Source organism: Epinephelus moara, chromosome 19 (assembly GCF_006386435.1).
Source record: "Epinephelus moara isolate mb chromosome 19, YSFRI_EMoa_1.0, whole genome shotgun sequence".
Taxonomy (NCBI): domain Eukaryota; kingdom Metazoa; phylum Chordata; class Actinopteri; order Perciformes; family Serranidae; genus Epinephelus; species Epinephelus moara.
Genome location: NC_065524.1, coordinates 31,312,870 through 31,330,635, shown reverse-complemented (window position 1 = coordinate 31,330,635; position 17,766 = coordinate 31,312,870). Strand labels below are relative to the sequence as shown.

Below are 17,766 nucleotides of genomic sequence, written 5' to 3'. Positions count from 1 at the left end.
TAAGTGTGACATCATGTAGGTGGATGGGGCAAGATTCAAACAGGAAGTTGACCCTGCAGTGCACGAGGCGAGGAAAGTGACATGAGCTTTAGCCAGTTTTAATCATAAGGTCATAAAACTGTCATAGCTCCTATACTGCACAAACCTACTGATTATAAATCATTAAAAATGTTTCTATATCTTGTGTCTGTTTTTGGAATTAAGCTGTTTTTATTTTGTCCCATTTACACAGATATGCTTTGGGTGAATGGGACGGTGCTAATAAATTTAAAAAAAAAATTAAATGTGTTCAATGAAATTTGGTGGGAGAGAATTAAGGGAGGATGTGGGAGGGAGGGGGCTGTTGTGAGAGTGAGGAAATACAGCTTTCTATTGCATGAGTTGTGGACGGACTTCAGCAATACATTTTTAACAGAGATGTACATGGAGTCTTAATTCATAATGATGAACAGGAAAAGAAAGATGTGCATGTGAAATTATATCAAAGTATAAAATAAATTGTGCAATAAACATGCTAACACTGGCCTTAATCAGTGATAAGATGTGCTATCCCAATCACCCAAATGATACAAAAAAGGGGTTTGGGGTTAGTTTAGTTAAAAGGGTTTTTCATGCCTAATTGGAATATGATACAACTTTCTTCCTCCTTAAATGGATAGGTAACATCTTCAGTATTACAGAAATGTATAATTTGTTTAAATTGATGGCAAGAAATCTTACAGAAGGAGGAAATTCAAAAACTATACCAATCATCCTTAATTCACCTCAGAGTATTTATACTCATAGTTGTTTATACTGTACATTTTTATATTCTATATTTATGTTTCTAGACTTATTCACTAGTTTCTTTTTTTGAAATGTTCTCTTACTATGTTTATTGTCATGTACCAAAGCACCATGGCAGATAACTGGCAAATAACCTAATAAAGTCTAATATGGCTGTCAGTAGGAAGCTGAAAATAATGAGAGATCAGCATACAAAGCATTTATATGTCAATCTAAATGAAGAGACAGGTCAGTCTATGCATGACGAGAAAGATTTGTAATATTAAAATAGGCCACATGAGAAAACTGTTACTAGAGGCAACAGGTAAACCAAAATTAATCAGTTATTCCTCTGAAATCAGATTTTAAACTGAACATACAGGTTAAAATTGATTTTTGTAGGTGGTTAATGATATAAATGTGAAACCCCCATGATAAGATAAGGGTATAGACATTGATTAGTAACCCCAAATGAATAAAAGTATGAAGGTGGTACATCCTGAGGCAATTTCATTTGTTTTATTTCCCACCATTTTTTGCTGATCTTCAAATCAGCCCACTGAAACTACTCTCACATTATTGATTGTTGTAAATTGATTATAAATAGCAGGTTGAAACTGGAGTCAAAAGCCAAATAACCAGCTTTACTGGATGACAATCTACAAACCATGAGACAGTAAGATAAGAAATTTAAACTTTCCACTGAAAGAAAATATTCTCTCATAGTCCTTGCATCTTCTGTCTCCCATATCTCTTAAGTATATTACACATTTGTCTATAATAATTTACATCAAAACAAAATTGACATATTTTACAATAACAATAAATACACAATCAAACATAACTTTAATGGTTAGTATGCTGTAACACTTTCTGAAGTGAATAAATGTGTGTGTGGGTGAGTCTAAACCAAAATACACCACAACACTGACTTTAAGCGGAGTGATACTTGGTTTGCAGATTACTGCACATTGAAATTTCTACATCAGCTGATACATGTGCAGGTATTCTGCCTCTCTACTTTCAAAGAGCCTTAGTTTTTAAGACAGAGACTGAGGATAGCCAGCAGGTGGAGTATTTTGACCAAAGCAGGTGGATCAACTAGAGTCCACAATACCTCTTGTTTCCTTGTAGCACTTTGTATATCCATGGAATATTTGAATCTTGTGGTAACTGCAATAGGTTGTAGGTTGAGCATTCAGTGTAAATGTGTGTGGAGATACAGCATCACCGTAATTCTGGGGAACAGCATTGTTTGGGTAGGAGGATGCTCGGGAACATGAGGGCCTTGGCCTGCATGAAAGACAGGTTAGGGAGTGCAGAGATCACCCTGTCAGCCTCTGCACTCAGCTCCTCATCCTGCTGAGGTTTCCTGGTGAAGAACACACACAAACACTATTTAAATACGCACACAGAGGACAAGGAGATGCTATATTAAAAAATATGCAAAGTACGTGGATGTAAAAACTGGGCTGACCTGACTGAAGTGCTGGTTTTCTCTGCTGTGGACATCAGGCGATTCAAAACGTCCTCCGTGTGGCTACTGTTAGTGCTGGTTTCCAGTTTGCTGATGGTCAACTCATACAGGTCACGGTCAACTCCTTTACATGTGAGTGTGTGTAACAAACACATTAAACTCAATGAGCGTCAAGAGGATTTACACACCCACAACACCAGCTAAATTTAGCAACAGATACTGGATTGCTTGATATTTCTGGTGATTGCTTTGTGGCTACAAAAACCTCATGAATGACAATAAAATCTACATCTCTGCAGTTTCACATGCTGACCTGGAGGAGGGCTGTTGCTACGGCTGCTGCCGCTGCTGCTGTAGGATCTGCTCTCCTCCTCAGGACCAAAATAATCCAGGTTGAGAGCAGAGCAGCCTGTGCTAACAAGGGAGGACAGTGGGTGAGGATTGCTGCAGGGTGAAGAGGAACGGGGGGAGCTTGATTTGATTTTCATAAAAGGAGAATGAGCATCTGCTTCTGACTGATGTTTTCTCCTTTTACTGAGAAAGGGGGGAAGACTGAGAGTGATAGACACTGCAAACAAAGCTTAACAAAGCAATGCAAAGCCGTTATCCAATTGCTTTTTATAGTCAGATTCAGATCCAAGCCACCTCCTAGAACGAGGTCACTGATCTTCACATGGATATAACATGACTCAGGTGACCAGGGGTCCAAACACTTCAGTTTGATTTTGTCATTTAAGTCTAATAAGAACACCTCCGATCATAACACAAGGGTTGCAGCTACCTGAAAAACATTTTAATCATTGAGACGCTAGAATATTTATATTGACTGCATAATACTTTCAACTATCAAGTAGTTAGCTGCCGTAATAAATGTTTGCTGTCCAGCTAGACTCTTAAAAATTACACCATCATCTTAAGAGTGGCCCTCTAAACAGTTTGTCTTACAAACTGACACCAAATCCCTGCAATGTGCATAGCTGTTTAAATACTCCAACTCTGCATTCAACCAGAGAAAAAGTGACACAGCTTCCAACGAGAGAGGAAAGCCAAGGGAAGAGAGGCGAAACCAAGCAAAAAGGATTGACTGATTTATTTCAGTATTTACAAGGATTTCCTACAAGTCCTTATTGCAGTGCATTAAATCTGGATTTGAGCAGTAAACCTGAAGAAATAAAAAACAAAATAAAAAGATTTCCGTCAACAAACTATAGGTCCAAAGTCCAAGTGCTTTTTTTTTTTTAGAAAACAATTGCTGGCATAAAGGCACAACTCATATGAAATACTGTAACTGCAGTTACAGAGATGTTGTAGAAACACTTTTGATTGGTAATGAACTACTGACAAGTGGATTTATGGTGAGATTTTTGAACACTCCTTTATCCTATTCAGCATGCTCATACAGTAAATGTGTCAATGCACAGGGAGCAAAATAATAAAAGGAAAAACACTAAAAGCAGCATAAAGTGTTAGCAGTTATCTCCCACACATTTTAACTAAATCGCAGAATAAAACAAAACCCCAAAGGGAGATTTCATATGACCAAACATGTGAAAAAATAATGAAATAAAGAATTAAATATAAGACTACGAGCAAAAAAACAGTTTTAAATATATGAAGTGCATATCAGTTTGAAGTAGTGGCTGATTGTTTGACTTTAAATCACTTAAATTCTTTAAATGTATTCCTACAGTGAATACAATAAATTTATTTTGACCTTTTTGCTGCACTCAGCACCTCCTACAGAAATCACACTGCCCTCTGTTGTGCATACTTTACTATTACAACACTGTTCAGTGGCTACAGCTGTTAAATCTAAATGTTCTAGGTGTCTTCTAGAAAATTATTGGTACAGTTAATGAAATATGTCAATCAGCTGTGACAGCCTGCATGCCACAAACCAGAGCTAAAACTCAAACATGTCAGCATGCTGACGACTCAACGGTGTCATACTGAATATGCCATTCAGGCAAACACTTCCCTTAGCCTACTGTAAAGAGAGTTTTATCATTTCTTGATTTTTCTTTTAAATTTTGTCACTTATCTTTATGAGCAATGGTTATGCAGGGTTGGAAATTAGCACCAGCCAGATGCTGGTAAAGTCTGCAAGTGGCAGCTAGACTAAAAACAATGGTAATCTATTGAGTGGCTGGTAGATTTTTGAGTCCACCAGCTGCAGTTCATTTCCAAACCTTGGTTATGCTACAAAGCTTTTATTTTTACTTCTTGTCTTTATACTTTTGTGTTACCCATATAAAAAGCATGCAGCAGAAAATGGGTTATGCTGCAAAGTTTGTTGTCTATCACTGTCCTGAAAAACAAAGTCAGATCATATCATGGCCAATTAATACTTGGATTTAACTTTGTTTTAAACGAGCAGCATGCTAACGACAAACTAGTTTTCCAATTTTAAACACTTCCTATAAAAGTTCACAAGGACACCAACATAAAAGCTAATCTGTGGAATTTGTAATTCATGCTTTTTTCTAGTATTTCTGTAGTTTCATGTATAAGTCATTCATTAGATCTAGGCAAGCTCCTTGACAAATCCATACATGAAGAACACTCCATGTACAGTTAAGTTCACTCATAATTGTAATAATTATTTATGGAGTTCAATTTTTAGTATTAATTCTGTGCAAATACTGTTCTAAGCACTATGTACTAAATCTGATTCTTATGAAATCAAGTATTTCCTGAGGAAAGAATGGCTCTGATTGCCGTTGTTGCTCTCGTTTTAAAACGTCTTTTTTTTGGTTTCTCCTTTCGAAAAGGTGTCTAAGATAACTGAGGGGACCATGAAACCCTTTACAAGCTTATAAGAACTAATAAATTGTTTTTATAATCAAAAACTGAAGACACTTTAGTGTCAAATAAAACCAAAAATTGGATGACGCTGTCAAATTTAGTGTGTACAGTCATGCACAGGGCAAAAGGTAGACAAGTATAAACACTGGAAGTGTTGGTTCAACTTCCACAGTGGCCACCAATAAGCTAAATTAAAATGGTCCTGTAGATAAACACATCTGTTAAAATCAACATGGCGTATATTATGACCATACTCCATGAGTTGACAGATATTTAGTGGGGTATACAAATTCAGTCCGTAGTGCTTTTCAAATGTAACATTAATTTAGCATTACCCTCAGATTTTTTAGTGTTGTAGTTTAAAAACTACTTCAGATTCATCAAGTAGCACAATAACAGTATGCACATCTAGTTTTCAGTAGTCTTTACCCATTTTTGGTGTTACAACTTCAAGATGGACACCACAAAGTTTACCCAGAACTGACACTGGCAAATACTGAGATAAATTCTTTGTAAAAGGTGGCAGCAGATAAAGATGAGACACTAGAGTAGCTTAAGGGAGGAGGAGAGAGAAGCCAGTACAGTGTTTCCCCTGCAACTGTTCTGGAAAAATTGTGACTGATGGGTTATTTTTCTGCATGGTTACACATCTGTTTCACTTGGGAGTCCCAGTTTTTGGGTCTGTTGGGTGTTAAATGTCTACGTTTTCTTGTTTGGACAAATTATAATGACAAACATGATTTCTGAACACCAACTCTATTTGTGTTATTCATGAGAGGACATTAATATAAATCACAAAATGTTGTGGTTACCCACTACAGCTGAATGAATAGAGGGGAAACACGTAACTTAAAAGAAGCAGAACATGCCCTAGAGGAAGTGAGGAGGAGTCCAGAGTAAAACTCTCAAACGTTTAGGCTTAACAGAAGAAGCCACGCAGGGGATGGCTGATACTGTAGTCTACTTCCAGCCCCAGAAGTGAGGGGCTCGGCGAGGGGACGTACCGTCCTGAGAGCTGCTAAGGCCACGGCTGCTCCAGTCCAGCTGGCTGGAAGGAAGCGCCTCCTACACAGAGAGAAGGAAACAGCAACAGTAGAGCAAATTTAATGGCATGAGCAGTAAAACACAGCTTTAGAAATATCTAGTGGTGGCTGTTTCCCACATTGTGAGTGCGTGTGTTATCCTGTCATGTGTCTCTTGTTCTTTAATCTAATACAGCTGTTACAAGTCAAATCAAATCAAATCAAATGAACCTGTAGTGAATCTGCTGAGGGGTCTGGTGTGTCCCGGGGCCCTGGAGGTGCTTGTGTGGTGACCGCTGTGTGTCCTGGAGAACAGACAGCTGACACAGAGTCTTTGGTGGGCTCGAGCATTCCCTGATGAGCGCATGAACACAGGATGGAAATTAGAACATGCACTGACAATGGTTAGGACCACTGAAACCGTTCTTCTTACACCATTACAATGCTTCTTCCTCCCAGTAAAGAAAAATTAATATAGTTCACATTTCCTACAGATGACTCACCAGGCTGGATGCAAAAGCAGGCACAGCCACCGCCTGCTTCTTCGTACCAATGAACACCTTTCAAGAGGTAAAGACAGAAAAAAGCAGACTTTTATCTAAAGCAGCCAACAGGAGTGTCACAGCTTGTTATTCTGCCACTATAGATTGTTTTGTCCTATTTTAATTCAGAGTATAATGCAGGCAAGTATATTGATCTGGCCCTGGACTCACTGCAGGGACGGGTGTTGCAAACTACTGTAGCATCTACTATAAATGCTAGGATACTGGCATCAGATAGCTGTTTTAAGTTTGTCTACATATACTGTATCTGTCTGAACATTGCCCTTCAAGATTTAATGTTGTATTTTGTATTGTATGTATTTTTTATGATTTGCTGAACTCACAATATTCTTCATCTCCACACCAAGGCACCCGAGCAGAGTCCTGTTAGTGTGGGAACCTCCCCACTGAAACTGGAGACCAACTGCGTCATGGATGTCCCGGTGTGGCCACCACACCCCCCGCCGAATCCTGAGAGATGGTAAGAAAATGACAAAGCAGCATATTTCAGAGACAATATTTTTTTTTAAAAAGGAGACAGGATAAACTCCTGCATCCTGAAAATGTTACAGACTGTTACGTATCCACCATCAGGGAGTCATCCTCACCACTGAGATCTGGAACAGGGTTCAGGTGTCTCCTCCTCCTCACTCTCAGGGAGGTGTTGAGTGTGAAGTAGAGCAGTGAGGCTGAGCACGTCCTCCTCACATTCCACAGTTGGGATCTCTACCTCTGGAAAACTGGCCAGGAGAAGCTGCTGGACACGGCAGGACAGTGACAGCTAGAAGGAAAAAAGGGAGAAGGCTCACTTTTTAAAAAACAAATGTTCCAATGATTGATTTTAAGCTCTTGCTGTTCACATTTCATTGCCTGTGAAACACTCAGGAAGTCTGTCTGGCATGTGACAAACAAGCAAACTAAATAATGACAGGAAAAGGAATACATAATCCATGACAAGCCCTTAAAGTATTCTCTGTGGCCTCTAATTATCGTTATAAAGAGCAACAACAATAAAGCCAGTGTTTAGGGAAATGTCTCCCACCTGACAGCTGTTCCTCCTGGAAACCCCACATTGCCCTGCCCTGTCCTGCTCCTCCTCAGTGTCCCCATCAGTCTGCAGGCTGCTGACTGGCTCTCTGAACTGCGTCCAAGTTTTCCCCTCCTCCTGAACCCTTGGGTCCTTGAACTCCGCCCACAACCCCTCTCCGTCTTCCTGCGTGGGCGCTGAGCAGAAATCAGCAAAGCTGTCACTTGGTGGGAGGTTTCCTAAACTCTGCACCACTGCATCAGCTTTTTGGACGTGTCCTTGGTCCCTGTGATGCTCGAAACTGCAGTCTGTGAAGTCTGCAAAATTGTCTTGTGAATGTGTTCCAGGTTGTGGCTGGTTGGAGGTAGCAGAAGTTTCCTGAGTCGCAGATTGGTCGCAATAATGAAAACCCTTCTCTGCCGTAGACGGTCTGAGGTTTGCCAAGCTGTTGTTGACAAAACAGTCAGAATGCCTGTCATTTCCCAGCTCTTCCTCCTCATCATCATCAGTCTGGTCCCAGTCAGTCTGATCCCAATGTGAAGCAAGAGATGAAACATTTGGTTCCAAATCCGCAGAGCAACCCTCAAATGACAGATCATCACAGAAGGATGCCAGGTCCTCTGATGCAGACTCATACACACTGAAAGTTTGAGGGACAGTAGAAATGTCTTGATCGTCTCTGTCTTCGCCTGACTCCTCATCCTCCTGCCTCCAACTATGCCTCCTTATGCTCCGACTAGTCTTCTCCTCCCCAGTAGGAGGCTCTTCAGATGGAAAACCCAAAGCAGCTGCAGCTTCCTGAGGCTGATGGTGGTCCTGAGATGGTGGCACGAGTGCTGCATCTCTGTCCTCACAGTGCTTGACCTTAGTGCAAACATTTTCCTTTGCCTTACATGCACATTGAGATCTGGGCTCAGCGTCCATAACAACCTCCTGTCCTTGATCACAGATTTGTTCACCCATGCTGCTGGCAGAGTGTGTCTCTTCCCCTCTGCCATCCCACAGCTCTTTGCTGCTCATGGGAGAGAAGCCACAGCACCAGGGATGTGCTGCCTGCTCTGTAAACACAGTGAAATCAGCAAACCCTGTTTCTTCCCTGGGAGAGCATACACCCGCTGCAGAGGCTATGTAGGTCCCAGAGTAGTGGCCTCTTTCAGAGTACCCATTTGTGAGGTGCACACCTGATTCAGCGATACAATCCTGCCCTTCCACGTAAATCTGGCCGAGGCCAGACCCCGAGTCCATAGTGGGTGTGGGTTGGGATTGTTCAACTGGGTGATTAAAGCTACAATTGGGTTGATGGGTGGCTGGTTTTGTGGTGGGAAAAGGCTGTCTGAGGCTGGATAGTGAATCAGTAAAGCCAGGAGACGAGCGGGACACTCCGACGGAGAATCCACCAAAGTCCCCAAACTCGTCCTCCTCTGATCCCGCCTCTCCGTCGCCGTCATCATCCAGTGGAGGGGGGGTGGAGGAGTGCAAGGGCATGATGTCTGGCTCCATGGGTTCTCCTAGCAGGACCTAAAGCCCTCATGCATCTGGGATAGGAAAATGAAAACAACAGGAAGAGGAGCATGATGAACAGCTTCCTGGGAATCACAGAAAATGTTTCAGTGTTTTGACAACAGGAATTGCTCAACATGAAATTGTCAATGTAGCTTTTGTCTAGACTGTTGAGAGAATTAGCCTGGATTGAGCCGACTATGAAAGTTAGGGTAAGAGTTGCTATCCATGGTGCAACCTTGTATTTTCATCTTTCTTTAAGCACAGTTGCACAATGACGATTTGGCATCCCTTTGACATGCATCCACATCCCATGCTAGCTGACCCCCAAGTCCGCCTCAGCTGACATCACATTGCATACTGACAGTTTTAGCACCCTTATGTTACGTGCCTATTCGTTCTGAGTTAGGTTTTGAAATCTCTCTGATTGCTTTTCAGGCAATTAATGTACTGAGTCCAGATTTCTCTCCCCTAACACATTGTGTGCAGCCTGAGGTCCTCAGATATGAACCATCTGGCTGTTCCAATAACTAGTTTAGAAATAGCTTAGACTGGAGAGCTCTACACTGAAAACAACAGCAAGAACAAAAAGCCCACAGTTCACCTCGGCTCTGGAATGACGTGCCTGAGGATCCAAATTACTATTATTAGTTTAAAGGTCCAGTGTGCAGGATTTATGAGGATGTGTTGGCAAAATGGAATATAAAATAATAAGTATGTTTTCTTTAGTGTATAATTACCGTAGAATGAACCACTTATATCTACATAGGCAGCGGGTCCTTGTCCACAGAGATTGACATGTTTCACCGCCATATTTCTACAGTAGCCCAGAATCAAAGCAAACACTGGCTCTGGATGGGGCGTCGGCCATCAGGCCCTCTGCAACAATAACATCGGGAACACACAGAGTTTTTTAATGCGAAACTGCTTTATTATCATTTTAAATCACTGGGTCTGTTTGTTGTGGAGGGTAGGGGAACCCTGTAGATAATTCAGCTCCAGGTAAAAACCTCCTGAACATCTGGATCTTAAGTTATCAGAGTAAAAGGGTGAGCACACAGTAGCAGGTGCTGGGCTAGTGGCATATCTACGACGAGCAGAACAGCTTCGGAGAAACACTGATTTGTAATGTAAAACTGCTTTATTCACTGTTTTCACCGGTTTTAATCACCTGTCCAACACATTCTGACTCTAGTCACATATTAACATGTTGTCATGGACTTTCCACGTCCAGATATGATGTGCAAGGTACCCTGAGTGCGTTGGTTGTTGATGTTCTGGGACACCGTGTCAAGTTCTGCCTGTTACATGCATTGTCTTCTTTCAAGATACACTTCAGTTTCACAGGAAGTTTACTGTTCACATACAGCCTCTCTCAAAATAAATGCACTACGTTGGTACAACACTGCAAAACGACATTTTTTTTCCTCCAATAACTGACACACGTGGTTAGGTTTAGGAAAAAATAACTGGATTTGGATTCATAATCTTACAGGATGCAAACCTGAAAGTCGGTGTTTGTTGGACCCATCCACCAGCTCTCCCGCCCGCCCCCCGCACTTTCACCGCCTTAACTTTCATTCTTGGCCCACCGCGTTTACCCCTGACACAACTGAGCACCATTAAATTATAACAGCAATCAGCTGCATATCATGCGGATGTTAAAGAACGGCTTTTTTTGTCAGTGTCTGACGGTGCAAGTCACTGCCCAAGCGCTAGATTTCGACGACTTTGGAGGGAGACCAGGTTGACCTGTTTTGGAGAGGAGGAGGAGACCTCTGCAAATAATTTGTCTCCCAGTAAAAACCTCGTGAAGAAAGAACACTAAAGAAAACCACACAGGAGGAGTTTTACCTGGTTGCAATCTGCAATCTTCACCGCTAGATGCCACTAAATCCTACACACTGCTCCTTTAACTGCTTCTCTTTTCTGTTTCATAAACTATGCATGTTAGGTTTTGTGATTTGTTGTAATGCTATTCAGGTTTAATAGTTACATTCATTTTTTGTGAGACTTTCTAATGCTGATTTTGAAGGTTGCTATACAAGCTAAATTATGATAATCCAAAATATTGTGTATCAGAGACAACACTAGAAGATGTAGGTATCAGTTTCATATCTGACAAAGGCTAAGCTCCCCCAAAAAGCAAGCATGACGACATAAGTTGGCTACAATGTCCTGATTTAAAGGTGTGGCACTATTGTTTTGGTTCAGTTCAGACATTCAGCAGACTGTCAAAAATAGAGGAACCTGCACAGATAGTTCCGCAAAGTAGAAGCTGGAAAAAATCTGAACCCAATACACATTTTGCACAATCTTAAAAGGTCCACACATCCTCTTTTTGCGTCTTTTAAAAACGTGTCAGATGTTTACATCTCTCTGAAGTATTACCAGCACTCTGTGTCCCCTTCTGCTGCTGATCCTGGAGTGGAAAAAGAGGCCAGAGCTGGCTGCAGTCAGTAAACTGATACAGGAAACATTATCCCGCAGCTTTGTGCTACTTGGATGAACAGTTCAAACCCACAGCAGCCACTTCAGGGTCATGGATTAGTGCCTGTATTTACATAAACACGGCAGAGCTGCTCCCTTATGTGGAAAAACAATTGACTGAAAACAGCCCTAATGATTATTATTACACGACAGATGCACACCGCTATCTAGCTTTGTGAATAGTCGGAAGCAGAAGCACTGATGTCCTGCCATTTTCTCCGGTCCTTTCTTCCTGGACGGACAGGTGTCATGCCATAACATGAACAGCTTAATGTGACGACGGATTATGTAAAGCTAAGCTAGCTATTTATGGTTAATTAATGAATGGTACGTTACTTTTAAAACAAGGTGCGACACCTAAACCCCAGCCCGCATTCCGTTATATTGTTCGCAACTGATTAGCTTCCACTGCCACCAGCTAGCTAGTGTAGCCCGGTATCTGACGCTAACCGTCCAAAGCAAACGATGACATGCTAATAAAACGAGGCTAACGGCTAGCTAAGAATACAAAGTGACAGCTTTTTTATTTACCAACACTTATTGACTTCGCCTCCTCGTCACTTCTTGTGTATTTCTTGTGCCGCAGCTTGGCTCTCCATCCTCTGGCATCATTCTCCGTAAGTATTAACTGAGATAGGTAAAAGAAAAGAGCTCTCACTTTGTCTCGTTTCCAGGTGATGCAATTAGTCGCCGCGAAGAGCAGATGGCGTTCATTTTGATGACCAGGAAGTGACTCCTCTAACTAATAGACGATCTTCACTTCCAAGCACAATGTCGCCACCTACTGGAGAGACTTGATACTACACCCATCTGCTTTACTGCTTAACATGCAGTGGTGGAAAGTAACTAAATACTTTTACTACAGTACTGTACTTAATTACAATTTTGAGGTACTTTTACTTTAACATGAGTACTTTGATTTGATATTACTTTATACTTTTACTCTACAACACTTCAGAGGGAAATATTCAACTATTTTTTTAAATCACTACATTTATCGGACAGTTGGAGTTGAAGATCATACAAACAAAATGTGATCAATTCATAAAATATAGTACTTTTTAGACTATTCAATAACCATTACACATCCTTCAAAGGAGAGTAATCATGACAGTGCACAATGTAGGGCACAGGGAACACACAAACAATGAAATTTTTAGATCTGGTCAAATTTAAAACTGCAATAATCATGTTTAAAGTGAGAAAAAATTCACTTCCAAGCCACATTCAGACAATGTTTTGTGACAGGGAGGGGGGATATAATTCAAGAGGAGAATTTCATTTAAAAAACCCCAATGTGTTCATACAACCAAGAAGAGTCTGTGTATTTCAGTGTATGGGGTGGAACAAACCACAAATATAAATCAATTAAGATATTTCTGGCAGATGTATAAATAAGGAAAGGTTGTGTTGCGGAAGTGCATATTTATTTTGTAACACTGGTGGTCCCTGGACTGTAAATAAACTGGGTTTATTACTTATTTATTAATTGTGTGGTAAATAGACTGGGGATAGTTGTATATTAGTTGTAAATAAATTTGGGAATTTGTTGAAATAACACGAGTTAAAAGAAGAAATGTAAGAAAGTGGTAGGGACAATTAAGTTTGACTTCTCCTTACTCCTTTTCGGACACTGTTATCTTTGTCTTGTTTGTTTTGTATTATGTCTTTTTTTTGTGGTTCGAAATAAAGTCATTCATTAAATTATATAAACCAATGTAAACATGATGAAGCAGTGTTTGGTTATCATGCAGCACAAACCTGGACTAACCTCCCAGCCCCGAATCTACAAAACTTTTTTACACTGCCTACTCTACCCTGTAATAACTGCAACCTCATTTTTAAACTCAGTCTTAAATAATTTTAAATTATCTTTTTATCTTTGCATCTCTTGTCTGCACTTTTGCTATTTTTAATGATTTTTTTTAAAAATTGTAAACCATTTAGTAATTAATTTGACCTTTTATATATATTTTTTTGTCTCTACTCTTTTATTGCAAATCTGCATCCTTTATTACGTTTTATATTTTATTGATCTTTAAATCACTTTGAATTACCCTGGTGTATAAAATGTGCTATACAGCTGTGACTTTATAATGCTGCTTATGTGTTTAAGCATCAGTAATATTCCAGTTATATACTATACACGAAAGGGACCACCCAACCCAATTGGTACCTTCACTTTTATACTTTAAAGTACATTTTGCTGCTCCCCTGTGTACTTTTACGTAAGTAAAATCTTGATTAAACTTTTACTTGTAACAGAGTATTTTTACTTCTTTTATTCAAAGGGGATGACATCACACGTTTGAGTTTTAGCACTCTAATTTTTGGATTTGGGAGAGAGTTTTAAATATGTTACTAATATTTTGGGATGGTCTTAAATCATAGGAATAACATGTTTGAATTCTGAAAATGGGCGTAGTTCCCTTTATGTAAAAGATATGAGAACTTTCTCCACCACTGCTTTTATAGCTGTGACTTTTCATGGCTGTAGGCACTACTAACAGTAGGAGTATTACATTACATTTAGTCAAATACTAAAATGTAATGTAACATTTGGAAATAGACATTAAGTTTGTTCCAGATTCAGTGCTGCTATTAATTCAAGTGACTTCTCTATGGTTATTTTTAGTGTAAGAGAGAGTAGATAAGAGATCGATGTGGCTGCCTGTTGTCTGCAGTGATCGTGGAATATCACAGACTCCTCCCCAGTCTGATATGTATCCTGTTTGGGGTGCAGGAAGTAGTTGGCAATGTTATAAATGACAGTCATAAGTAAGCAAATAAGCAAGATGAACACGGATCCAAAATTAAGGTGTTACATTTTCAGACTTTGTGCTGGATACATGGTTTTTATTGTAAGAGGTTTACTACCACGTTAGGTTAGTCTACAAGTATCACAAAAGGGTCTTTGTCATTACAAAATAGGAAAAATAGTTTATTTCATTAACAAAGAGGTGCAAAATAAATATGAGCAGTAACAGGACTGAAAACAGGTAAGGCTTAAAGTGCTCAGAGATCTCAACAAAAGTGGACTGAAAAGGCTGAGGTCTTAAACAGAGGCAATTTCTAAAATGGCTGTAATTGTTTGTCTTTTTGCTCCAAACCTCTGATTCGGCACCTTCATTTTTTAAAAACTTGTTTAGAAATATTAACTAAGAAATTAAGAAATAATGAATAAAGTGAAACCAGGGTGTCTTCAGGTATTGGACACTTAAATCTAATGCTTTAATGACCTTTTTCAAGCAAACTTTTAACCAAAACCACTGGCAGGTGAAGTGAATAACATTGATCATCTTGTTACAATGCAATGCTCTGCTGAGAAACTTTTGGTTCTTGGCAGTCATGTGGATACCATTTGATGGCAATGGCCTCCCAAGCAGAACAATGCGCCATGCTACACTGCCAAAACTGCTCCAAAAAACGTGACAAAGAGCTCAACGCATCAATCCGACCTCCAAATTCCCCAGATCCAGATGTTTTATTTTGACAAAAAAGATGGATAAAATCAGATGAAATGTTTGTAGCAATAAAAACCTCAGAATTTCAAATTTAAGATCATTTAATAACTTTTAGGGCCGAGTATTTACAAAATTGAATTTAAGAAATGTTGAGACCTTTAAAAGGTTCTGCAGATACCCTGGAAACAAATGTCAATTCAGTCCGGTGATCAGTCCAAAGGCGAGAAAACAGTGTGGGGTTTCCCGGCTTCATGGATCCTCTTGTGGACCCACAGTTTTGAAGCAGTGTGAAACTCTTCACCACAAACCAAACAGCAAAACGAGTCCTTCCCTCTGAGCTCCTTCATACCGCACGTTTTGAGGTGAGAGCTATAGGCAACCTTTTTGCCGCACGCTTTGCAAAAATACGGCTTTTCACCAGTGTGCAGCCGAACGTGGACGTTGAGATTTGACCTTTGAGTGAAAGATTTACTACAGAAAGAACACTTGTGTGGCTTTTCACCTGTGTGAATTCTTACATGCGCATCCAGATGGCTCCTACAAGCAAACTCTTTGTCACATTCAGAGCACTGAAAGGCCCTCGTACTCATGTGAATATTTTCAACGTGTCTGATCAGATCAGAGTCCCTGTTAAAAAACTTGCCACAGAAACGACAAGTCTTTTGCTCCCGCTGCTGCTCCGTTAAGGCAATGTCACTTCCATTCCATTCATCATCAGTAAATGTCACCGTTATACTGCTGACAGGTGAGGTCAGGTGGCAATCAGACTGAGCAGCTGTTTCTGATTTCGTAATTCTGACTTTTACATCGTCAGAGGAATCATCCGTCAAGTCTGGGGTGATGTGATGATGCACCTGCTGATTCTGACAAGGCGACCACGAATCATCTTTTTCATTCCATTTGTCATCTATGCTTTCATTTCCACTCACAGTCACAGCCGTGGAAGACGGGAGCAGCTCACAGTTAGTGCTTGGTTCTGATATGGGATATATGACTTCAGAATCGTTGCAAGTATCAGCCTCCATGTCTTGACTGATGCACTGATCCACCTGCTCCTGTTTGACCTGCTGGGAGTCATCATGGGTGTTGCTCTCCTCCACATTGGGAAGCTGGTCTGGCTGTTGTGAAGGCAAAATCTTCTCTGAGGCTGACTGAGTGTCTAAAACGCAAAGACATATTATATAACTTGGCAAATAATCTTGTAAAATCAAGCACAAAGATTTGTGTACAAGTGCAAGTGAGATGTGTTTTATTCATGTGTTTTCAATGTGCCAAAGGTGGAGGATCAACTTTGTTTTCACAGCTATTACAGGTTAACTTGTGTTAATGAAGTTGCAGGATTTCCTCCAGCTACATAGCTAAAATCAAAGAGGAAAAGTTGGGGTTGTCATAGAGTTGTGAAGTACAATATGGGCTGATAATCTAAAGCTAAATGCCTACTACTAGTTCTTGTGTTTGCTAATATCAATAGCCTCGCAATGCTAAACGGCTAGCTTACATAGCAAGTGGCTAAAGGCTACATCCACGATGACACAAACCTGCTCTGAATAACATAACTTCAGGTTTTAAAACGGTCAGCTGCTCGATCTGCTGTCTCAGCTGGATGACTTCTCTCTTGAAGCGGACAGCTTCATCCTGATAGTCCGCTATCGTCCTCTCAACGAGTCCAAAGATTTCCTCGGCAGCCGCTGCCAGTCGCTCGTTGACCAGCAGTCTGAGCAGCTTTGTCCCCGACATGATGGAAGACCGGCTAATATTACCGCTAAATGTGGAGTTTGGCACTTCAAAATAAAGAATTAAACTCTTTGGGGACCCAAAATTCACATTATTCGTTCACATAAACTGAAAATTTGACGCTAGTTAGAGCTTCCGGTTCAACGTCATCACGTAGATTTAATTTGCAACAGCGCCCCCTGCCCCCGTGGAGGACTCACGGCTGCCACTAGTGGACAACAAATAACTATCAACAAACTATGAAAAATAACTCGTGCGTTTTATTTTGTCCACTTTACAATCGCTGTTATCTTAAGAGCAAAATATGAAACTGAAAACCCTCAGAACAAGTTAGACACTGAATGAGCACAAAGGGAACACAGTTTGGTTTCACTGCAAGTTTATTATTTGCATTGTGTGAAGATGTGGTTATTTGTGAAACTCAGTAACACATCTGATGCTTTAATGGGCTTACAGGGCCACAACAGCAACAATTCCTGGCCCAGTCTAAGCTGGATAAAGACAAGGAAAAACTGATAAACCCTTTAAACACTGATTTGCTCATGTCGAACATCTTTGAACTTGTTATACAAGCGAGGCACTAAAGCAGGGGTGTCAAACATACGGCCTGTGGGCCAGAACCAGCTGACCAATGGGTCCAATGTAGCCCACTAGATGACTAGACTTAGAGGTGCCAGGTTTCAAAAGCAAGTTAAACAATGTGTTGCATAATTTATGCAAAATTCTGCTTCAGAAGCTTTTCCACCCTGACTAGGATACAGTTCTTTGATATAACAATGAATACTTACTGTGTCCATGTTTAAAGATATTGAACAATGTGCAAAATATTGTCAACCAGCAGCTTCAGTTCAAAAGAATCTGTATCAGGAAGTGTGTGGATAAATGCACATGTAATGACAGTGGGAAGTAAACTGACTGAACGTGGAAGAACTGAGACATA

At 40.3% G+C, this 17,766-nt stretch overlaps 2 protein-coding genes across 5 annotated transcripts; both read right to left on the bottom strand.

Moving 5' to 3' along the window:
* Positions 1 to 1,352: 1,352 nt before the first annotated feature.
* On the bottom strand, positions 1,353 to 12,290 carry LOC126406498 (aftiphilin-like). Of its 4 annotated transcripts, none has more exons than XM_050070798.1 (10): positions 12,160 to 12,290; positions 7,654 to 9,173; positions 7,220 to 7,392; positions 6,956 to 7,082; positions 6,573 to 6,629; positions 6,301 to 6,423; positions 6,052 to 6,112; positions 2,556 to 2,651; positions 2,243 to 2,366; positions 1,353 to 2,137 (listed from the first exon to the last, which is right to left on the bottom strand). In XM_050070798.1, exons 2-10 carry the CDS (start codon positions 9,136 to 9,138, stop codon positions 1,993 to 1,995), a joined length of 2,391 nt encoding a protein of 796 aa, XP_049926755.1. In that variant the 5' UTR covers positions 9,139 to 9,173; positions 12,160 to 12,290; the 3' UTR covers positions 1,353 to 1,992. The 4 variants fall into 4 exon arrangements, 3 of the variants coding, with proteins under 3 accessions (XP_049926755.1, XP_049926756.1, XP_049926758.1); XM_050070799.1 differs by having other exon boundaries at positions 12,164 to 12,249; XR_007571701.1 differs by having other exon boundaries at positions 2,000 to 2,137; positions 2,556 to 2,656.
* A 2,173-nt stretch (positions 12,291 to 14,463) lies between these two features.
* On the bottom strand, positions 14,464 to 16,971 carry LOC126406505 (zinc finger protein 239-like). The gene is made up of 2 exons (XM_050070810.1): positions 16,631 to 16,971; positions 14,464 to 16,251 (listed from the first exon to the last, which is right to left on the bottom strand). Exons 1-2 carry the CDS (start codon positions 16,827 to 16,829, stop codon positions 15,302 to 15,304), a joined length of 1,149 nt encoding a protein of 382 aa, XP_049926767.1. The 5' UTR covers positions 16,830 to 16,971; the 3' UTR covers positions 14,464 to 15,301.
* Between the last annotated feature and the right edge of the window lie 795 nt (positions 16,972 to 17,766).